This window comes from Camelus bactrianus, chromosome 20 (genome assembly GCF_048773025.1).
Source record: "Camelus bactrianus isolate YW-2024 breed Bactrian camel chromosome 20, ASM4877302v1, whole genome shotgun sequence".
Lineage (NCBI taxonomy): Eukaryota > Metazoa > Chordata > Mammalia > Artiodactyla > Camelidae > Camelus > Camelus bactrianus.
Genome location: NC_133558.1, coordinates 39,895,338 through 39,919,094, shown reverse-complemented (window position 1 = coordinate 39,919,094; position 23,757 = coordinate 39,895,338). Strand labels below are relative to the sequence as shown.

Genomic DNA, 23,757 nt, shown 5'->3' with positions numbered 1-23,757 from the left:
CAGGGGCTGGCTGCCTGCCTGGCGATGGGTGGGAGGAGGAAGGAACCCAGTACCCAGCAGGGGAAGCTGGGTGACTGCACCTGGGCAGGGGAGGCAGCAAGCCACAGGCACTGAGCACCCCAGGATCCCAGGTTCTCGAATCTGGGCGAGTGAGGTCAGGTCCTGTTTGACAGCCAGCCAGCAGGGGCATTTGTGCTGGTGGCCACATGGCCCTCCACGTACACCTTCACCTTGGGGGCTTCCACGCTCAGCCGGGTGCAGCTCCCCTGCAGGGCTGTGGCTGTGGGTGGGGAGCAAGTGATGGCGAAGCTGGTCCTCCTGCTTTTTCTCCTGGCTCTCCCTTGAAGATTTTGATTGAATAAATGTACTCAGGTCTAGACACAGGTATTTAGAAATACTTCCCTGAGATTCTGATACAACCCTTGGTTAAGGACTATTGAATGGATTCGTGTAATACATGTAAATTCACAGATCTCAAAAATAAGACATCTCTGGAAGAGCGGGGGTTTGATAGATGCTGCTGCTTTCAGTGCTCTGCTTTCCAGCCGTGTTAGCCTGACTTTTATCCGTCTCTTCCTCTGTGATTGAGGAGTTTATTGGCAATATTACTGGCAGTATCTATTGCCTGGAAGAATAGCTCCTTTTCCCTTCTAACCACTGATGATTCAGTGGCTCTCAGACAGTCTTAGAAACTTGCTTGTGGTGAGTGATTCAACAAGTAGAGTCGGACCCTTTAAAGATTTTGCACCTTTTGTTCCCATCCAGGTCATTAGGTCAACAGGGTTTTTCTGATCGCAATAATAGGAAATCATGAGCCTTCTTTTGGTTAAAGCTGTGTGACGGACTCTTGCAATGTATCTGTTAGATTCAGTGAGCCCTAGCATAATCAAGATGACAGTTTTTTTTAAAGTGTAATTGATTTACAGTGTTGTGATAGTTTCTGGTGTACAGCAAAGTGATTCAGTTATATATATATATATATATATATATTCTTATTCTGTTATATATATTCTTATTCAGTTGTATATATTTGTATTCAGTTGTATATACATTCTTAGTTACATATATATTCTTATTCAGTTATATTTATTCTTACTCAGTTATATGTATTCTTACTCTTACTCAGTTGTATATATTCTTATTCAGTTATATGTATTATTCAGTTGTGTATATATATATTCTTACTCTGTTATATATATTCCTATCAGTTATATATATTCTTATTCAGTTATATATATATTTTTATTCAATTATATATATATACAAATATTCATACTCTTTTCCATTATGGCTTATTACAGGATACTGAGTATAGTTCCTTGTAGTATATACAGTAGGACCTTGTTGTTCATCTATTTTATATATAGTAATTTGTATCTGCTAGTCCGAAACTGCTAATTTATTCCTCTCCCACCCCCTTTCCCCTTCGGTAACCATCAATTTGTTTTCTATGTCTGTGAGTCTATTTCTGTTTTGTAAATAAGTTCATTTGTATCGCATTTTTAGAATCCACATATTAAGTGATATCCTATGGGATTTGTCTTTCACTTTCTGACCTCACTCAGTATGATAATCTCTAAGTCCTTCCATGTTGCTGCAAATGGCATTATTTCATTCTTTTTTATGGCTGAGTTGTATTCCATTATATATAAGTATACCATGCAAGATAGCAGTTTTAAACATCAAGACCCATGACATTAGTAACAAATTGGAATTGTTTTAATAATTTAGTTTCAGCCATCTCATGAACTAATTATCCATTTGATTAACAATTGGGGAGAATTAGATACAGGTAGATTGTATTTTTAGTAGGCACTGGAAAAATTCTTGAAGCGGGTATTATGAGCCTTTGTAAAATGTATTTATTTTACAATATATTTTTTTAATTGAGGTATAGTCGATGTACTATAGTATATGTTACAGGTATACAGTTGAGTGTTTCACAAAATTTTAAGGGTTATGCTCCACTTATGGTTATTATAAACTATTGGCTCTATTCCCCATGTTGTGCAATACATCCTTGTACCTTATTTTATGCCTGATTGTTTCTACCTCTTAATCCTAATTATCCATTTGGTTAACAATCAGGGAGAATTTGATACAGATAGATTGTAGTTTTAGTAGGCATTGGAAAAATTCTTGAAGTGGGTATTATGAGTCTTAATCACAATTTTTATTACATGTTGGGGCCCAGTGTTTTTGTGTGTAAGACGTATGATTCTAAAGAAAGGCAAGGTTTTACATACAAATACTTGATTTATACCCAACTGTTTGGAAACACAGCAAACATAAAAACACAAGTGGGCTATAGACTAAATGTGGCCCCGGATATGTTCAGTTTGTCTCCACACATTGAGTCAACATTTCAAATTTAGGAGACTTGTGCAGAAATCTACACTTCAGAACTTCTCCTAAAGAATCAAATCTGGTCCCCCTTGAGCCCAGGCTCCTATGTGGTCTGCTCTGCAGAGGTGGCCTCTTCTTGGTGGGGCATGTGTTCTCCAGTTTGCTGTCCTCACTTGTGACCTTCACTTACTCGGGCCACCTATGTTGCCTCTGTAAGCATTTGAATTTACAATTCCTGTGGTATATTTTGGTATATATTTCGAGATTTTAAAGACAGTCTATATTAATTTATAGTCTACTTCATATTTTATAATAATCCCTTAACAGCGGGGTGGAATTTTTCAAGTTAGAATTTATAAGTTGGTTTAAGAAAAACTTTTTCTTTACATGGAAATAGTCATATTCCCATTGGAATGTCTGCAAGCTTTATGAGATTAGTCGTAGTTGTAATTGGATAGGTTATGCATGCTGCAGACAGTATGGTATCTTTCTCCTCAGCGTGGCTCCTTAGAGATGTAGTTGATTCAGTAGCTGAATGGTTCTCTCTGGAGCAGTGTTTAGAGTGTCGGGAGTAGTAGTTGAGCAGTAAGGTAACTAGAGAATGCCTGATACACACTGCGATAGAAGCGAAGGTTCTTGGAACCAGCAAATGTCTGAAGTGAGTTTCAAGAGAATGACTTCACAGGGAAACTTTCGAGGAGGTCAAGGAGGAACCTTTTAAAGAGAAGGAGCACAGAGGGGCAAGGAGGAAGGGGCTACTTTTTATTTACTTTATACTGTATGTTTAAGTTCAGAGACAAGTTTTTAAACTCAGTTTTGAAATTTATATGTAATTTTACACATTGTCAACTGTTTTTACTATTTTACAGTATAAATACACACCACTTTTACTCGCCATCAGGGAGAACAGAGAAGAAATGGTCAAATTTTTGATAGCGAACGGGGCAAATGTACATGCAGTCGACAAGCTGCAAAGGTACAATAGTGTGTTCTCTCTCTCTCTCTCTTTTTTATTTTAAATCTTAATGTTGTTCTGAAGTAGTAACAGCCAATCAGAAAGATTAACTTAATAAGAGGATGATTAACTTAGAATCAACACATCATCAGTCAGGTAGAAAAGCAATTACTCTGCCTGGTGTCACGAAGAAACAGTATGCAGCAGGTTTCACCTTCCTTTATGATAGTGACTGATGTTATTTGCAACCTGATTTTTTTGGTCTTACGATCTTAAAATAGTTCAGGGGTTTCATTTTAGTTTTATTAGTATGGACTCTAGTTTTAATTTACCTTATGAGACAGTGTTGAATTTCTTCATTTATAATTTGTTTTAACCTCTTCTTGGTATATATTTTTTTCTTAAAAGATACATATTAAACAAAGAGGAGTTTGTTTTGCTTTTTGGATGACTCTGCTTTAAATTACTTTCTTTGAAGGATACTGGTGTTATTAGGTTATCACTAAGTGAGTATCACTAAGAGAGTAACTATTACCAGATACTGTGGGCTCATCAGTTTTTATCCTTTTTCATTTCTAGTACATTTTGATGTTGTTATTTTTAATTGATAATGGTAGAAGGAAGAAAAATAGCTTTAATTATTGAATAAACATTCCCTTTAAAGAAGACAAGTCATTGGTGGGTGATAGAGAGGAAAGAGCTGGGCTTTAGAGTCAGATGAGGTTGAATTCCCAGCTCTCCTGCTGGCCAGGTGTGTTACCTGGGGGACATGACTTATCACCAACCAGTATGCTTCCTGGCACGTAAAGGAGGGTCGTCGTACATCCTTCAGGGGGGGTTGTGCCTAAGAAAGTCCATGTGTAGATGTTCAGGTTAGTGCCGGGCACATGCTTCTCAGCGTGATTAACTGCAGCCGTGACTATTTTTATTGCCACTTTTATTCATATTACTGTTTTCAGCCTGCAAACAGCTTCTCCTTACCTGACCTCTAGCTGATTTTAAAGTATTATATTTCAGACGAGGGAAGAAATGGGGAATCCTTTATTTAAATCTTTACCTACTTCAGATAAGTGACCTCAGCATCCTTTCTTGTCCATCAGACGACTTTAAATTAGCAACTTCTACTATGTGCTACCCAAGTAGGACAGGAGGCTTCTTTTCTGCCCCTCCATTTTGGCCTTGGAGGTAATTTGCAAAGATGAGCACTCGAGCATGTAAATGGTCAGTTCTCCAGGGGTGGGCAGGATATTAACTTGGTAAAATAGATCAAATTAACTGTCTGAGTTGCACTAACTAAGTTCCTAAGGGTGAAGCTGTCTCTCTTATTTTAGATCAGCACTCATGCTTGCCGTACATCATGACTCACCGGACATAGTCAAACTGCTGCTTGAGAAACGTGTTAATACCGATTTGCTAGATGTACATGGATGGTTTGCTGGACGATATGCCTGTAATAATGGCTTTAAACAGTAAGTGTTTACATTAAAGTGCCAGTTATCTCTAAACTGAGGTTGGAAATGACCTAGCTGTTACTTGTAATGTGACAGGTGAGAGTTCCTAGTTGGGAGCAGGCACTTTGGGGATGGCAGTGAGACCCTTCACATCATCAGCTGGAAACCAGCAAAAGGCCAGACTAGTGAGATGGAGCAGTGGGCACAGGGCTCTCGGGGTTCGTAAGACCTTTATCCTTAGGGTCCTACTGTTCTCCATTTCATTCCAGTGTAACCCCTATGCATGGGGTACAAATAATGTCACATACCTGATTTTTCTAACTAGTTATTTGGGTCTTGAAATGTCTCGTAGAGCAGAAAATCCTGCATTTTCCTTTGGGGACTTTCTCCTCTAATCTTCCTCTTGAATTTTCCAGGAACCTAAGGGATCCCCTAAGATCACAGTGACAATCCTCTCCCAGAAGGCATTGGGGCAGGGCAAGGGCATTCTAATCGTTCTCTTGTTTCCCTTGATTCTGTTGCTGCAGCATTGGTACTAAAACTAGCTTTAACAGGATCTCCTTGGCAGCTGAGCCTGGGGTCTGGATGTTGCTGTCTAAAGACCTTTAATAAAATTTTAAAAGAAGAAAAGGAAAAAGAAACTGGTCCTGCAGTCGGGTCGTGATTGACCTCTGCTCCCGGGATGCCTGTGCTGATCCAGTTTGCGCGGTCTTCGTGGTGATCGACACGTAAACTTCAGCGTGACAGCTTTAGTTCTCATACATATGCTTGTATGAGGTCATATACTTATAAATAAGTTTAACTACAAGTTATAGTAGCTGAGGTGCCCTGAATTATAAACCACGAAGAACAGCTAATCACCGTAATTTGTAACATTTTCTGAAAACTGCCACATTTAAATGTTATACCTATGAAAGAAAACGCACATAGGGTTTTATTTGGGATTCTCAAATAGTTCCAGCATTTAAGTTCAGGAAGAAATTATTCCATTCTGCCACTAATTTTCTGAGCATCTAGGGGATACATTACCTCATTAAATCTTCGTAATACTTTTACGAGTATTAATAACTAACTGCCTAACAAGACAGTAAGATCCCAGTTTTATAAAGGGAGACTTTGAGCTGAAGAGAAGCAACTTTTCCAGGAACAAATAGCTGTTGGTTATAGAGCTGGGACTTCTGAGTTTGAGATACTTTCCATATGTCCGGCTCGCTCTAGTTAACTTACTGAGCTGTACTGCCCTCAGTTCATGACTACTTCACCTTTTTTTTCTTTTTTAATTACACATGCTAAATTTAAAAGTTTGTAGATTGTACAAATTTGAAGTATATGGGACAATTGAAGTTTTGGTATTACCTCTGATATTGTCTGAAATAATCCAAGAATTTAATATATTTGATAATTGTTTTTCATATTAGTATTCAAGTAGTAATATTTATTTATCACTTTTTTTATACATAGCCTTTACCGACTGATTGTCGACTACAGAGCCGGAAGGATACCAAATACTCCCCCTCAAAATAGTGACCTAGGACAGAGTTCTGGTAATAAGTTACTGTTGTTGGGCCTACCATAGATAAGGAAGTAAGATTGAGGAACTTTTGGTAATGAAAGGGCAGTGATGAAATCCAGTGTGTAAATTTCATGTATGTTTTTGTTTTTTTAATTAATTTTTTCTTAATGGTCTAGTATTCAGAATTGAGAAGTTAATTGTAGGTAACTTAAAATCTGGGACAATATTGTCTGAAAAGAAATTCATTTATTTAATCATGGCCCCTGAAATCCCATATTATATCTTTGTGTAGATACAAAAAACAGGTTTTTTACTTTGTTGTACATTTCCTGTAACATTATAACAAGTTGGCCTTGTTACAGAACTGGATCTTTAATTTTTACAGCAAATGGATTACATTGGGTAAATGAATGCTAGTTATTGCATAGTGATTATGATTAGCCTCACTAAAAAGTGATTGTCTTTAAAACTGGGAGCTCGGCAATACCTTCCTGGTGCTATAAACAAATGGCCAACAATTAGAACTGCACAGCTGGGCCAGTGTGCAGCATACTAACAAGAGACTGTTTTTTAAAGATACCTAGTGATAGTGCAGAAGTCAGGAAAGCAGTGCCTTGTTGAGAAGCACTGGTTACTTTTCGCATCATTACACCAACAAGGTCTCTCTTACCGATTTCATTCCTCAGAAGTGCAAACAATGCGACATGTTGCCTTCATGAGAGTCAGATGTTTTCTTCTCTTTTTTGGGATACTTGTCATGAAACTATAATTTTGTTAGAACAAGATTTTCTGTTGCCATTAGTTAAAAGATTGTGATAATAAATACTCAAATAGCACAACTCAGGACTCAACAAATTGTAATAAAAGCACAGAAGTGCTTCACATAAAAGAAAAAAAGAAGACTATGTTGCCTAGGTGTGACCCCTCACGTGCTGTTCAGTCTGAACTGTATGAGGGCACCTTTAACTTGGTAGACCTTGATCAAGCAAAGAACTTCTGTTGTAGGAAATACAAAGATGGAATAGAGAGAGTTTTGGTCTTCAAGGTGCTCATAACACAACAGAGTTGTCCCTGGTTAACGTCTGTATTTTTTTTAACAGGACTTTCAAAGAAAACATTCTTATCTGTTAAGTTATCCACTTAACAGATGACTATCAAGTGTCTTTTAGGTACTAAGCACCACTCTGACGTTACAGAATGCAAACAGGTCAAAAGCACAGCTCCTGGCCTCCGGGAGCTTGTTACTGTCATCACCATTTTTATGATTGGCTTTACTTTATTCTGTGCTTACTGTGTCCCAGAGCCCACGGGGACTTTGTAACTGTCTTTATATATTTTTTATTGGTATTTAATATGTGCCAAGTACTTTAAGTCCATGGTGAGGAAAGAAGTTTTTTAAAAGTGGGTAGGATGTCAGGTAAGCCATGCAGAGCGAGTAGAAGTTTGCCAGGGAAGGAGGCAGAAGGGCAGTGTTTGGTGGGCGGAACATCTTTGAAGATTACATTTGGCAGAAAGGACAGCGGTGCAAAGGCTAAGATGTGCCAGTGAACTTTGCAGGATCTATGAGTTTCATGTTGGTGGTGCAAAAAGGATGCTGTAGGAATGGTTGGGAACGAGGTGACTTCCTAGCTCAGGCATGCTTCTGAAAGCCTTTCTAGTACTATAGAAAGGTGGAGGTCTGCTGAAGACCTTGGGAAATTTGTCAGTGCTTTCAGCTGCAAATAATAATAAAAGACCTAAGTAACAGTGGCTACAGCAACAGGAGTCAGGGTTGTTTAGAAGGTTCAGTGATGTCATCAGGATCCCAGACGCTGTCCCTCCTTCAGCTGTGAGGCTGCTGGTGTTTGATGTCGCCTTTCCTGATCTGCTGATTAGCAGCAGCTCCAAGCGTCATCTTCTCGCATGACAGTATCCGCAGGCGAGGAGGGCTGCTTCTCTCTGCGTGTTTTCTGTTAACTAGGAAGAAAGCAGAGATGCTTCCGGTAGACTTCCCCTAGCATCTTGTTGGCTGGGCTACATCATGTGCCCATTCCTAAACCAGCCACTGGGAAAGGAGATGTAGTTACTGTGATGACTGTAGAACAATCATTTCTCTTTACCTTCTTCTCATATGGGAGCAGAGAACATCCAAGGAAAGTTGCAGTTGTCCGGCAAAGACGATGAAGAAGAAATGGTTGTCGAGTTGGGAACCAGCAATGGCAGCCGCATGGATCCACTGAAGAATGTTGAGCAGAAGAGTAAGAAGATTCGATGTGAGTCTTAGGGTTTCCTGGTTATGACATACAGCAGGGATGCACAAGCTTTTTCTATGAAGGGCCAGAGAGTCAATATTTTAGGCCATGTGGTGTCTGTCACATCCACTCATGTCTGCCATTGCAGTGTGAAAGCAGCCCTAGACCATATGTGAGCGAATAGGGATGACTGTGCCCAGATAACACGAGGCTGACAAAGCCAAATGGCGGGGTGGGTTTGTCCCGTGGGTGTCGTCCAGAAACACCACGCTGTGTGAGCTTGACGTCAGTTTATGATGCTGATTCTACTAACGATTACCATTTTTTGTGAGTCTCATAAAGTTTGGTTGGGATTTTGGTCCCTGTAAACAGCAGTTCACTTTAAGATATCAAATTTGGATGAACACCCCCTTTTTTTTTTTTTTTTGATAAATATGTAGGAGGGAAGTGGGTTTTATGCATTAATTACCTACCAGGAGTATACTCAATACTCACTCGTGTGTAGTCTCTAGGTGTGGTCCCAAAGGAATGCTTTTTAACAAAACATTGGTCTTATACTTCTAATATTCTGTATTTTTCTATTGCTGATATAGAATCTATTTTACTTTTTTCTTTAATAGCGGATTTAGTGGTTGAGTTTTCACCGAGGTTTGAAGACATCTCCGTCATCGGGTAGGATTTTATGGATTTCTAAAAATCTGTTGACTAAGGGAACACAGAGGAAAGAAACAAGGCTTGTTGGGTGTCCTACTCTGGGTTAGACACCATGTTATATGTACTTGACATTTGTTACCTCGTACAGTCACCACAACAGCTTTGCAGAGTAGCTGTGCTGTTACAGCTTACTGTTAGTTAATTAGGCAGCTGTGGTTTAAGGAGGGGACTAGTTGACCCATGATTCCATGGTTAACAAGTAGTTGACCTGTGACTTAACCATCAGGCAGGCAGCCTGGCTCCCAAATCTGCTTTCTTATCCCTCAGCATAGACTTTTGTCACTTTCGTTTGTTTAAAGAAATGAACTCACTCATTTTTGACGTGTATTTTTGCTCCAAAGTATTTCACCCAGACATGATGTTGATGATTCAAGGCCTCCATCGGACGGTGACTTAGATCTTGCTCCCAAGGTAAAGTGTTTTCTTGTGAAATGAGTTTTTCTGCTCTGAATTTAGTTTTGCATAGTATTTACTCTTAAAATTTAGCAGTGGTCTGCCTATCATTGTTTTATGTTTGTATTAGAAAGTTAGTCAGAGTAAACCATTTTATAAAAATATGACAGGTTGAATTTTTTTCTGTTTTTTACTTCGGTAAATACTGAAGATGAGGCTGAAGCAAAATGGACTAGAAAATAGATCGTGACAGGAAAACTGTACTTTGAAAAGTTTTCCCACAACAGAGGAAGTGTGAAGCTTGTCCAAGGATAAGGATTCTTTGACTTTTAAAGCCACACTGACGGCACTTGTATAATACTCGTGCCTCAGGGACATCTTCAGTGCACACAGCTACTTACTGTGATAATGATGGCCTCTTCCTGGGGCCTTCCAGTTCCAAAACTACGTAGCATGTATCTTTTTTTTTTCCCTTGGACACTTTTTATTTTGGTATCAGAGAGTTGTGAGGAAAGAGTGTTTTTTTTTTCTTTATTTCTGTCTCTGGTTCTGCATTAAGACTAAAATAAAACGAGTGTCAAAATGAGAGATGATTATACAAACACAGCAGAAATAGTGGGGTTAAGTGAGAGCAGGAACTCTATAGTACAAATTATGAGAGAAATCATCTCAAATTCAGATTAAGAGAAGGAAAAGTCAGCTCATGGAAAAAAGTGCTCAGACTCTTCTGTTCTGATTTTATGAACAACAGAAAGAAAATTTGATCCTCACCTTTTTTCTTTTTGGTTATAGAAGTTTGTTTTTTAATTCAAATGTAGTTGATGTACAGTATTGTATGAGTTACAGGTGTGCAGTAAAGTGATTTGGTTATGCATATATATGTATATATCTAATTCTTTTTGTTTTCTTTTCCATTACAGTTTTTTTGTGACATACTGAATATAGTTCCCTATGGAAGTTAGTTTTAACTTGAAGCTACTTCTTTTTTTAGAAATCCTTACATTTAAATTAATGAAGTGATGTCTTATATTTAATCTAGCAAATTTTGTTTCTCCATTCTGTCCCCAGTAACTGAGTTCTAGTTTTCCATGTGACTTCTCATGCTGTTTAACACCTCGACCTTTGGCTCAGGCTGCCCTTTTTAGAATCCCCTTCACATCTGCTCTCTGCACTGGGTCTGTCTTTTAAGACACAGTCTGGTCTTCCCAGCATTCCCTGAGCTATTGACATGCAGCAAGTCTCTTCTCTCCTTTGTGCCCTTACTGTGTCTGTTCACTGCAGGTGTAGAGCTGTTGAATGATACTTGTCTGTGTTGATTCCTTTTCATGTGTTTCTACTTCCCCTAGAATATAGAGCAGAATCTGTCTTATATATATTGCCAGCTTCTCCCAGGATAATGCCTATGATCTGATGGATACAGTAAATATATGTTGTCTTCCTGACTGATTGATTGAATGACCAAGTGTAGGAATATGATGTTTTCTGAAGTTGGATTTTTGTTACATTTTGTTTTTTTATAGGAAGAAGCAACAAAGCCAAAAACTGGGGGAAAAGAGAACAGCACTTGGACTATTAACAGTGTTCTAAAGGAGCAAGCAGATCATAGGAAATTGATTTCTACTGACGGAGCACACAAAATTGGCAAAGGTGGTAAGTCAGTGAGCATCTATGGGTTTTCTTCTCTGCTTAAAAGCTAGTATGGTTGGAGGCGGGAGGGTATAGCTCAGTGGGAGAGCGCATGACTAGCATGCACGAGGTCCTGGGTTCAATTCCTGGTACTGCCATTAAAAAAAAAAGAAAGCTAGTGTAAAAAATCTGAAATGTGTAGATCCAAATATGATATCCATTTCTTCTTAAGTGTTTTTCTTTTGCCATCTTCCTTCATAAATATCCCAACTACAACCAAGTTTTCTTCCAGAAAATGCTTCAACCCTCTGAAATTCTTTTCTGCCACTTTATTGACATATTCATGAATCGAGATAGACTTATATATATGTTTAAACTTCCCAGTGGTATGTGTTCTCATTAATGTATCTGTGACTGCATTTTGTAGATGCAACACCAGCATTAAGATTCAAAGAAAAGAAAGATGCAGAATCATCCTGGGTTTTTAAGGTACTGTCTTCTATTATTATTATTTTCAAATATGAGCATTGCGTGATGTTGAAACATAAATGGAGGGATGTTTTGACTTCACTTTCTCACTTTTGCATTTGCCCAGCAAAATCTTTTCCTCATTTTAACCCACGCTTAGTAAAGTCATTCCGTGCTACATGTCATACCACTGCAGAGCACTTCTGTGAATTTTCCAGACTCACCTAGTGAAACTGGTGTATGTAGTGCAAAAGCCAAGGCTTAGAAAGTCACAGGGAATCGATTTGGGTTCTGAAGTTACCTTTTCTAAAAACTAAAGAAAATAATTCTTGGTCAGCCTGTGACCAGATGTTTGTTTCTTTGTTATCAATGAGTGTGTAAAACGCTTAGTGAGATTCAGAGAGAAACAGTTTTGTACTAAAAAAACCCACAAAAAAATGGTGTTTTTGTTTGTTTAACCACTTTGTCCTTGAGAAGACAGTGCCTGTGACTTGAAAGTACTATTATATTTGGATTGTCAAGTAGATCTGCAATGAACATTTCAGGAGAAGCAAAAGCATGGGGAATAGTAATAACTGTGTGGGGTTAAAATACCAGGAGTTTGGTTTAGTGATGTTTTACTGAGGACAGCCCATTTTGGGTAGGGAAAATAGCGTGTACTGAGTACCTTTATGGCGACCGGACTTGAAGGAAGCTAAGTGCAGGGTAGTGATGACCTATTCCATGGTGATAGGCGTGGAAAGAGGTAAGAAGAGCCTGAGCCCTTGGATCTCGGCAGCTCCTGCCTAGTGGCACAGCACTGTACTTGAAGTCAGCAGACGTAGCATCCTGGTTCTGACCCACTGTGGGATCTTGGAAAAACTTACCTGACTTATTTGAATGTCAGTGACCTTGTTCAAAAACATGGTACTGATACCTGCCTCTCAGGTTATGTGTCATGAACAAAAATGTGGTAACAAATGTGAACACATTGTCAACTGTAAAGGGTGCTATAGAAATGTAAGACAGAATGATCACAGTGGCCACTAGTGGCCTACTGAAATGTTGAGGACACTTTTTTAAAATCTGAAGGACAATAAAATGGGAAGTTAGAGCGGGCACGGGGATTTCTCATTTGGGATATGTTGAATGTTGGTAGACTATTATCGGACATCTCCGATTCGTATGTAGTGCTTTGGTACTTGAAGCTCTCTGAGGATTTTAGATGTTTTGACCTTAAATAAATTCCTGTTCCTGAACACCAGCTATGCACCAGGCAGTTAGACACTGAATGTAGCAGTTGAGGGGTTAGGCTGTAGTGGCAGGAACAGAAGAACAAGTAAACAGGAACCCTTTATCAGGGACAGTAAGTCCTTCATATAAGGAACGTGGAGAGCGTTAGTTTAAACAACAGCGGGGGAGTTTGTAGTTAGGACGGGGGTGGAGTAAGGGTGGAATTTAGGTAGTCAGAAAAGAGCTGAGTGTGACCAAAGCTGCCAGGCTGATGGACAGGTAGGAGCCAGTCACACGAAGGTCCGGGGGAGGGATGTTCCGGACAGACAGAACAGCGGGTCACATCTGCTCATCACGGTGCTCAAGCATCTTGGAGTGGCCAGGAAGCTGCAAGTGGGTAACCGTCCTTAGAATCACTGTTATTGTTGTGTGTAGAGAAGAGAATGTGCATCATAAGGGCCTGGCACATGCGGGTGGTCGCTAAACAGTGTTCTTATTCTTCCCTAAGTAAAGTAAAGCTTATGGTACTTTTTTGAAGAGCTGCATAACTACATTTAAAATTTCTCTGCTGTTAATTTAAACATAAATGTTTTTCTTTCTACTTTGGTCTTTTATTCAACTATTTTCGCTATCAAAAAACTTTTATCAAATAATAGTTAGATTCTGCTAAGCCTTTGTTTACTGAAATGTAGCAGTTTCCACAGTGTTCTGTTAATACTCAACATGACAGACTCCCAAGGCTTCTTTTCATGCCACGTTTGTTATTTTAATACTAAAAACAGTATCTGTCCTAAGAAACATTTTAAATTTATAGCACATATACTTATTAAAGAATATATTTAAATATGTATATTTTAATTTTATTTTTTAGTGAAGTGTAGTTAGTTTGTGATGTTAGTTTCAAGTATACTGCAAAGCATTTCAGTTATACAGATAAAAATATATCTTTTTTTAAACGTCCTCTTCTGTCGAGGAATGGAAAATGGAATTAGCTGTTTTGAAGTTAATTTTTCATTGAAATCTGCATGTAAGTCAGTATTTTGTCTGTGAAAATATTTGCTCTGGCTTTCCATGCTCAGTTTACAGAGTCAAAAGCCAACTGAAGATAAAAGATAGGCTTGCTCTAAAGAGTGTATATGAAATTTTCTATTTAAATGTTTGGGTTTCCAGGATATGCTTATTTTGTTTTTTAAGTCTAATTGCTTTTAAAGTAGGAAATTAAATAAAATACTAACAAGGTAGGGAACGCAGGTATTTTCTTAGAAAGGGATCAGGAAATCTTTATGCAACTCATTATTAATATTAATTTTAACAGCGTACCTCCAAGATTCAACTACCGAACTATGTTGATGATTTATCTGGAGCTGCAGGTCTAGGAGAAAAAAATACATTAAATGGACAAATAGAAAGTAAGCACTGTATTTTATAAAAAAGTCACTTGACAGAATGTTGATTTGAAACATGGATTTGGATCTATTCTCTCAGCCAAAGAAAATCTCCTGTTGAACATATAGTGAGGAAGAAGAGGAGAAAAGGAAGTAAATTGTATATCTTATCAGGTGTCAGCAACAGATTAAACTAGAATGCTGTTTAAGGAGCTCAGATGTTAGCTTTCTTTCAAGATGCTCTGTGACCTGAGGACAGTCAGGAAACCAGGAGGAGGGAAGGAGGGAGTGAAGAATGAGAGAGGCAGGGAGGAGGGGAGTAAATGAAGGAAAAGGAGTTGGGGGGTCCTTGGCAGGAGGTGGTAATGTAGAATACTTCTTTAGAAGAAGGAAGAGTTTAGAATTTTTACCTCCATTTTCATGACACTAGTTTTCTTTCTTGTAATACCTTTGTCTGGTTTTGGATTCAGGGTAATGTTAGTTTTATAGAATGAGGACATAGTTCTTCCTCTTCATTTTTTGAGGAGAATTTGTGTAGAATTGGTATTAAATTTTCCTAAAATACTTGGTAGAATTCACCAGTATAACCATTGGGACTGGAATTTTCTTTGTGGTAAGGTCTTTAAATAGGACTTTTGTTTTGGTTTTTAAGATATAGGGCTTTTTAGCTTATTTGTTCTTTCTTAATTGAGCTTTTGTAATTTCTCTCTTTCAAGGAATTTTACCCACTTCACCTGAATTGTCAAATTTATTTGCATAGTGTTCATAATATTACTTAGTCATTCTTTTAATATCTGCAGAGCTTAGAAGAATGTCTTCCACGTTATAGATGCTCAATATCCATTTGTTCAATGTGTGGATGAGTGAATGTGAAAATGCACAGTCCTTTATACACAAAAGTTATTCATATATTTTGTTTCTGTTTTTGTTTTCTTCCTAATGCAGATTCTGATAGGTTATTGAAAATTGAGGATCCAGTTCATTCATTCAGATCAATAGAACTTAAAGAATCTGACTGTGAACTAGTTAGAGGAGAAACTAAAAAAAAGGAAAATAAGATGAACTGGCTACACACAGAGCTGTTGAAAACAAGAGAAGCAAAATCACAGTTAAAACTTCAAAATGTGGAGTGGGAACAAGAGCTCTGCAGCATGAGGTACTGAATTTCTTGGTTTTAAAGAAGTATTTGAACTCCTTATATTTACTTTAATACTGTAGGTATGTAGGAGAAGTCTTACAATTGCTAACTTACCTTTTGGGATTTTACAGGGGAGAAAATTTCATTAATATTGTGGAATATGAGACTCTTGGAAATAATACAGCTATATATATATATATATCTCCTCATTCTATATTTCTTTAAAAAAAGATCTTTGATCCTTATCTCTCAATTGTCCTCCAGGAAGTTTATATTACTTTACATTCCCACTTGCAGAATTATGAAATGACCATTTTTCTCAAGGCAGAAACTTTAAAAAAAATTTATACAGTTTGATTCTTAACATATGAATGGATGGACTAAAAAGTAAAGTGGAAAGTGATTACTGGTTAGTTTCTTCAGCATCGCTCTTGCAGAGATAAGATCAGTTCAAAGGTCTGTGCTGAAAGCACGGGTTACTCTATTTCTTAATTACTTAATATGGATCCTGCCTTGTACCAAAAGGGATTTAAAAATGATTTACTACATAAATGATATTCAACAAGGAAAGTTCAAAGTGTTGCAAAAGAAGAAACATAAAGTGTAGGGCATCAGCTAGTAGACTCCCCAGCCTCGCCTTGGATTATGCTAATTAGCGGATCTGTGTTCTGGAAAAGACGTCTGCGGATGTTACCTTCTGCTGGAGATCATGTAGGAGTCCCTGTAATAATAGCCCATGAAGTTGAAATTTTGTCTCTCATGAACTTATAAACTTGTTTCTAAATAGCAACTTCTCTTTTAACTAGTAACTAAATTCTCTGTCCTAATGGAGTAATCTATGACTATGTGGGGAAAAAAGGGTAATTTTCAATTCATACTTTACTGAATAATTGCAAAATTTCTTTCCTACACTATTCACCAGAGTTACTCTTGACTGAAACTCAGTAGCATTATGTCTTTTCATTGCTACTTTTCAAATATATATGTATGTATGTATGTATGTATGTATGTATGTATATATATATATCTTTATGAAGAGACTGAAGTGAGGAATTTAAAATGTGAGACTTAGAAATGAAAAAAGAAATTGAGAACATAGAAATTCCATTAGGGTAATAAATCAGCATGTGAAGAACCAGATCATAAAATGAACTTTTTATTTTCTAACAAAATAAATTTTAAGGTAAGCATATTTCACTGCAGATTCACATCAAAACAAGAAACAAAGAAGAAGAAAAATGCTTATATATTATATGGTAAAACTAAAGATGATTCAAAAAGAAAAGAGAAAGAATGCAATGAGCAAGCTTCCGCGAACCAACAACTTGAAAGCACTGCCCGAGCACTAGAATGCAAACCGAAGAGCATAAGGAATAAACCAAATCAGGTAAATTAGTCTTAGGTGAAAATTTCATATCTCTAACACTGTTTCATCAATATTATTTATAATACTGTTTTGAATTCATCTACATTTTCATTTAAAACAAATAAAAGTTATCTCATCCTAAATATGAACTATGACATTTAGAGCTTAACTTGCTAGTTTCTTGGTGTTCTTGGCATCTAATAGATGCTCTGTGTCTTTTCTGAGTGAAGGAATGGAAGTTAAATTGAGCTTAATCATTAACATAAGGATTGACGGTTTTGGTCCATTCAACAAAGTAACAAGTCTTAATTCAAATCCATGTGTTAATTTTGGCTTTTTGAAGTTAAAATCCAGGCTAAATTGCCTTGAGACTGTGATGGAACTGGTTAAATGCCTTACAAAGAAATTTTTTTTCACTGGGATTTCAAAATTTGTAGATACTGACAGGCATATGCAGAACAGATAAACAAGACTATACTGTATAGCACAGGGAAATATATGCAAGATCTTGTGGTAGCTCACAACAAAAAAAAAAGTCACAATGACTATATATATGTTCGTGTACAACTGAAAAATTGTGCTCTGGGCTGGAATTTGACACAACATTGTAAAATGACTATAACTCAATTTATATAGTGTTAAAAAACTTTTTCTTTCACGATACTACATCCCTTGTGTTTTTCCTCTGTGATAAATTTAGCTGTCATATATATTAGAATTTGAGTTACGTATGTGCATTAAAGATCCCTGTGCTTAAAAAGGCTACTTCTTTTTAACAGTTTTAAAAATTTTTTAAAAGATTCCCCTGCTAAGCTTTTTTGATTTTTTTCATGGTATAAAACCCAAAACCTAATGAAATATGTCTCCAGGTTTTAGAAGCACGAAATGACGCTGAGAGACAACTTTCTCGAGAGCAGAATGCCAGAGTAATACAAGATGAAATCCTGGCCCATCATCAACAAAAGGAGGCAGAAAAGACTAATAAAATGAATGCTGAGGTATTTTCTTTAGTCATTTTCAGACATGTGTGTATGAATTTGTATATTTACATAGTGTAAAGACCAATACTACAGGTACAGAAAGTATAGAGGGTTTTAAAAGCCTATATATGTAAATATATTTTCTGGGGGTTTCATTTCTGGTCCATTGGATAAAGCAATATTTTGAATTCAAATCCATTTGCCGGCAACAGTGACGTAGTGACATTCACAGTGGCCTCATCCAAGGAGAGGCTGTTCATACTTTCCATAGGAATTGATGAACTTTCCATTATCTCAAAACTTGCTACTAACTGCAGGCATTGTAGAACCTTCCATTATCTCAAAACTGTTGCTACTAACGGCAGGCATTCTAGTTTCTGGCAGTGATCTCACTCCTTTGATACACGAATGAAGAGGTTACTTTATCACTTCCACTGATGGTAAGGGGGGAAAAGTAGCCAGTTCAGAAACCATAGTTTGGGTGTCATTCTCCCACGTGTGATAAAAAGTAATGCTCTGCTCCATATGATATCCGAATTCAGTACAAAGGAGCTTTTGAATATAGTGATAGACATGCCATAATCTATACTTAGTGATAACTTATTGATCAGTATTTTATTTTTAATAAAACAGTTCACTGTATTTCCCTGCTATTTCACATCCACTACTGTTATAAAGACCATGAAGAAGAAATAAAAATTATTGCAGAAGCAAATAGTCTCCTGATTTTCTAAGAAGAGCTCTGTAAATTTGACCTTCTTTATGTTCAGTGTGTTCACCATTAGGGAAATAGAAGGCTTCTCTTGTGTTTATATGTTTGTCCTAGAGAAGTAGTGTTGGTCTGGTGTAAGAGTCAGAGAGTCGGAAGCCCTGGGGGAAACCCTGCAGCTTGCTTGTGCTCTTAACCCTTTATTCCAGAATTGTCACAGCTAACTGAGTTAACCGATGTTTGTAGACGTGCTTAGTACAGTGCTTAGATTTATCACTTCTCCGTAGATGTAATTCTTATAACTCGCTCTGAAAATGTTAGAAAGGGAGAATATTTATGGAATTTTCTCAGGAAAAAAATTTTTAGGAAATTTAATCTGTCCAAATATATACAGAGCTAAGGCTTTTACTTTGGGGGTAGCTGTAAAGGTTAGATATCAAAAAATGAATAAATCTGACTACACTTAAAAATTATATTTATTTTAAGCCTTTTGGGTTTGTTGTATTTCAGAGAAAGAAAGACCTTCCCAGTTCTGAGCTTCTTAAACATCCTTTTGTTTCTTTTTTGCTTTCATGGGCTCACTGTCTTTAATTAAATTTTTGAACTCTTGGGGATTTCTGCTTGTTTAAAGTTTGAGATCTGTATCCACCTTAAGTTTTTCCAGTTGGATACCCAGTTATTGCAAACTTTTTGTTGTATAAACTTAGAGATTAGTCTTTCACTTCAAAGGAAATTATGATATGTCAGTTTGTTGCGTACAGTTCAAAGAGTAAGAGATGAGGGGTTTCACTTACAGGACACAATGGATTTTGAGCTGTCTGACCCAAAAGATAGCAGCGAGGTGCTTCCTCAGCAACTTCCTGAAGCTGAACGTCAATTCCGTGGCCAAGAAATTGAGCTCCATCCCAGGAGAGATGCTCTTAGACAAACGACGTTGGTATTAGAATGTGTGCGTAGAAACCGAGGCGAAGCCCAGCATTCAAACAAGGAAACTGAACCCTTGTCTCAAAGCAAACAAGGGAAAGTCAACAAATACATTGGAAAGCAGGCATTCTTGGAGGAGAGAGTATTCGAACTACAAAGTGAAAACGTGTTGCTTCGACAGCAACTGGATGTTGCTCAAAATGAAGCGAAAAGTAAAAAGACAATACTTAATATCCCAGAGCCGTTTCTGGATCACATGGGAAAACTTGAAGCCATGAGCAGACGAGTTCTGAAGCTGGAGGAAGGAAACAAGGAGTTAATCAATGAATGCCAACGTATAAAAGAAAGACTGTATCAGTATGAAACTGACAGAGCAGAAATGGAAGTAAGTACCCAGAAAGAGAACTAATTTTCAGACTTCCTCAAAGAAAATTCAAAGTAGTATCTGATGGAAGCTAAACGTTGAAACTAGTTGAATATAAAAAATGTGCGGGCTATAAATATATACACTGTAAAAGCAGCCTAAAAGCATATCTTGTATCCAGCAAACAAAAATTGGACCTGAGAGGTGCTTCACTTTGAGTAAAGATGCCGTGTCACCTGAAATTTTAAGAGGTTAAGCTCTAAGTTGTTGATAGATACAGGAAGGTCTTAGTAATTTACTCTTACAGTGCCCAAATCATTTTAATCTTCCTGTCACCACATTTTAGTATCGTGACGAAGCAGATAAATGAAATGCTCAGACCTAAAATGAGTGTTTTGAAATTAAGATTCAGTTGTGTGAACACAAAAAGTAAAAGAAAAAAAAAAGAGAAAAGATTCAATTGTGTGGATTACCTTGACAGTCCAATCCAGATTTCCCAGATGAACTGATGTGTAAATGCTGTATCTTGTACTTTTCGTTAGTAGCTTTTCATATATTTCTAGTTGATATAATCTTACTTTTATTCATGTCAATTGGAATTAAATTTAGAAATATTTCCATCTCAAATCATGTATTGTTATGACCTCTCCACTCCTTAAAGGCATCTACTTTTCATTCAGTCATAATTTGGGACAATGCGTAAATTTTAGCAAAACTGTGTTTGACTTAGTCTCCCCTGTTCTATTTTTAATTTACTTTGAATATTTTTTCAAATAATGTGCTCACAATTCTCATTTCAAGGCTCAGTTACTGTCACTTGGAACTAAGTTTGTCCAGTACAGAGGAACTGGAGCGCTCTGTGATGTACGAGTTTGGCACTGGGGTCCCATTGTCAGACTGAGGGAGGAGCAGGCCGAGTCCTGAGTGGCAGGAAGGGAGTGAGTGGGAGGTGTCGGGGGAGTGTAGGAGCTGCAGTCCAGGAGGCAGGGGAGGCCAGGTTGTCTCGGGTCCCCAAAGGCCATTGGAATAACCTCATTTTTATTGTGAGATAGGAGTCTATTGGAAGGATTTAAACACCAGATTGAATATGTGAAGAACTCTGAACTTAAGCCTCTAATGAGAAAGAGGGAGAATGTTCCACAGTGTGGAACTTACCGCCACTCATCCCACCTACACACCCCTTTCTGTTTGAGACTTCAGTGGGGGTAAAGCTTGGCCATTTCCTGGGAGGGGCAGGGAATGGCTGGTGGGGCAGCATCCATTGTCTAAGTTAACTTACTGTCAGTAAGGCAGGAGGGTCACGCCTTCTGTGTCTTTAATGAAATTCAGTAAACAGGAATGTGTGCCTGTGAGGAAGAGAAGGTGAACTGATGTCTGTGGGGATAGTTCTCAAAGTCCATATGTTGGAGTTATATGTTATTAATGTAACTTAATGATAAGGTGACTTAAAAATCAGTAACAGAGTTATCTTTTTAGGCCTGTATGAGACAGCTCCAGCAAGAGCTGACTGACACCCGAAAGAAAGTGTCCATGTTGGAAGCTTCCCTGGAGGTGACAGCACATCATCACACTAACTCAGAAAATGAGAAGCAGGAGTCAGAGAGGAGGTCACATCAAACTGCGAACCCAGTACGTGTGAAACCTAGCACGTCGGCCGTGAGTGTGCAGCGCAGAGCGTTGCAGGACACTAGCTTTTCAGGGACAGCTTTCTTCTGTATCTTCATTATAATTACACTTTTATTATCTTTATGATGTACTTGTTTCTTAAACTTTGACTTTCATTCTGCCATTTCTTTATGTTTCTCTTATAGTATTTACCCTTAGATGAGTTGAGAATTATACATCTTTCCTCACAGAAGTTAACTTTTTTTCCCTACTAAACAGTATTTTTTAGTGATCTCTCACCACAATGAGGCCAGCTAGATAAAATCAGAGGATAATGTTTCATGGCATGTTCCAGAAAATTGTCATGTCTCTTCACTTTTGTGAATGGATATAGAATCTGTGTGTATTGATTTCATGGATTTCAGAGTAACTTGTGCAGAAAGGTCATTATACAAACCAGTTGAAGTTAGGCATTGCCTTCATTTTCTCTTCATTTTACGTATGTTGTCAAAGCATGGAGAAGTTCAGGTGACGTCTATACACCCAAAATAGAGAATTAGGAAAATTGTCTAGATCCTGCCTTTGGATTTTTTCTTAACTTTATTGAGATATAATTGACATAGGGGGGATTGCATAACTCAAGTGGTAGGGTGCATGCTTAGCATACACAAGGTCCTGGGTTCGATCCCCTGTACCTCCTCTAAAAATAAGTAAGTAAAACCTAATTACTTCCCGCCACCAAAAAAAAAAAAAAAATTCACGTATCATTTAAGTCACCCATTTAGGATGCATAGTTAGTATCTCCTAGTATATCCAGAGATGTTCAGCTGTCACCACAGTCAATTTTAGAACATTCCCATCACCCCAAAAAGAAAGCCTGCATCCCTTGGCCATCACCCCCAGCCCCCGTCCCCCTCAGCCCCCGGCAGCCACCAGGCTGACTTCTGTCTCTATAGATGTGCCTGTTCTGGGTGTTTCCCATGGATGGAATCACATGCTGTGTGGTCCTTCATGATTAGCTTTTTTCATTTGACAAAACGTCTTCAAGGTTCATCCATGTTACAGCTCTTGTCAGTATTTCCATTTCTGTTTATTGTCGAACATTACTCGGTTGGGCTAAACCGTTTATCCATCCGTCAGTTGATGGACCTTTGGGCTGCCTCTTGGTTTTGCCTATTGTTAATAATGCTGCTGCGAACACTTCTGTCCAAGTTTTGGTGTAAACATGTTTCATTTCTTTGGGGAACAGACTTAAGGGTGGAAACGCTGTCGTATGGGTCACACGGTAACTGTGTAACCTTTTGAGGGACTGCCATATTCCAGAGTGGCTGCACCATTTAACATTTTTATCCAAAGTGTGTAATTCTCCCAGTTTCTATGCATCCCTGTCAACACTGGTCATTAGCTCTCCTGGTGGGTGTGAACTGGCATCTCATTGTGTTTTGATTTGCATTTTTCTGATGACTGAGAATGTTGGGGGTCTTTCCATGCGCTTATCCATTTGTGTATCTGCTTTGAAGACGTGTCTGTTCAGGTTTTTGCCCATTTTAAAATTGGATTGTCTTTTTATGATCGAATTGTAAGAGTTCTTTTTGTATCCTGGGTTCAAATCTTTGATCAGATGTAGGATTTTCGAGTATTTCCTCCTATTCAGGAGATTGCCTTTTTACCTACTTGATGGTGTCTTTTGAAGACTAGAAGTTTTTAATATTGATGAAGTTCAGTTAATCTATTTCTGTCTTTCACTATCCTACCTAAGAAACAAGTGCCAGATCCAGTCATGAAGACACACACCTGTGTTTTCTTCTAAGAATTTTGTAGTTTCAGCTCTTTCATTTTGAGTTAGTTTTGTATGTATTGTATGAGGTAGAGGTCGAATTTTGATCTTTTGCCTGTGGATATCCAGTTGCCCCAGTACCATTTGTTAAAAAGACTATTACTGTCTCATTCAGTTATTTTGACACTCGTATTGAAAATCAGTTGACCGTAAATGTGAGGGTTTCTTTTAGATTCTCAGTGGTGATGCATTGATCTATGTCTGTCCTATGCCAGTACCAAGTCAGATGTTATGAGAACTCTTTCCGAGTCATCTTGCATATTACCCGTTGTCTTACATAGTAATAAAAAGTCAGTGTCGTGGAATGTCTGTAACTCCACTTCTGTGGAGACCTCCTGCTTCCTGAAGGGGCCTGTGGCCAGCTTATGCCTTGCTGACTCTGACAGGACAGAAAGTAGGCTTGCAAAGATAAAGTCCATCCCCCACCCATTCAGACCTTTAGTTTCTCACCCAGTGCCTCCCACTTCACTCCAGTTTCCATCAAATCATGGTCATGGGATCTGCTGACTCAGTCTGCAATATACTTCATTATGATGCACT

The 23,757-nt window shown here is 37.9% G+C and overlaps 1 protein-coding gene and 1 pseudogene across 3 annotated transcripts in view; one reads left to right on the top strand and one right to left on the bottom strand.

The window, feature by feature from the left end:
* Positions 1 to 23,757, bottom strand: part of LOC141574264 (immunoglobulin heavy constant gamma 1-like) — a 460,833-nt pseudogene that overhangs the window by 311,239 nt on the left and 125,837 nt on the right.
* The window catches only part of LOC141574260 (ankyrin repeat domain-containing protein 26-like), a 40,506-nt gene that overhangs the window by 3,659 nt on the left and 13,090 nt on the right, over positions 1 to 23,757 (top strand). The window contains exons 4-17 of one of the 3 annotated variants that reach the window (XM_074348991.1): positions 3,216 to 3,322; positions 4,633 to 4,770; positions 6,214 to 6,296; positions 8,386 to 8,517; positions 9,117 to 9,168; positions 9,552 to 9,621; positions 11,124 to 11,250; positions 11,657 to 11,718; positions 14,225 to 14,318; positions 15,240 to 15,450; positions 16,636 to 16,819; positions 17,668 to 17,796; positions 19,284 to 19,796; positions 21,252 to 21,404. In XM_074348991.1, coding sequence (XP_074205092.1) covers positions 3,216 to 3,322; positions 4,633 to 4,770; positions 6,214 to 6,296; positions 8,386 to 8,517; positions 9,117 to 9,168; positions 9,552 to 9,621; positions 11,124 to 11,250; positions 11,657 to 11,718; positions 14,225 to 14,318; positions 15,240 to 15,450; positions 16,636 to 16,819; positions 17,668 to 17,796; positions 19,284 to 19,796; positions 21,252 to 21,404 — 2,055 coding nt within the window. Of the gene's footprint in view, positions 1 to 3,215; positions 3,323 to 4,632; positions 4,771 to 6,213; positions 6,297 to 8,385; positions 8,518 to 9,116; positions 9,169 to 9,551; positions 9,622 to 11,123; positions 11,254 to 11,656; positions 11,719 to 14,224; positions 14,319 to 15,239; positions 15,451 to 16,635; positions 16,820 to 17,667; positions 17,797 to 19,283; positions 19,797 to 21,251; positions 21,405 to 23,757 lie in introns of all 3 variants that reach the window. The other 2 variants (XM_074348992.1, XM_074348990.1) reach the window with 2 other exon arrangements.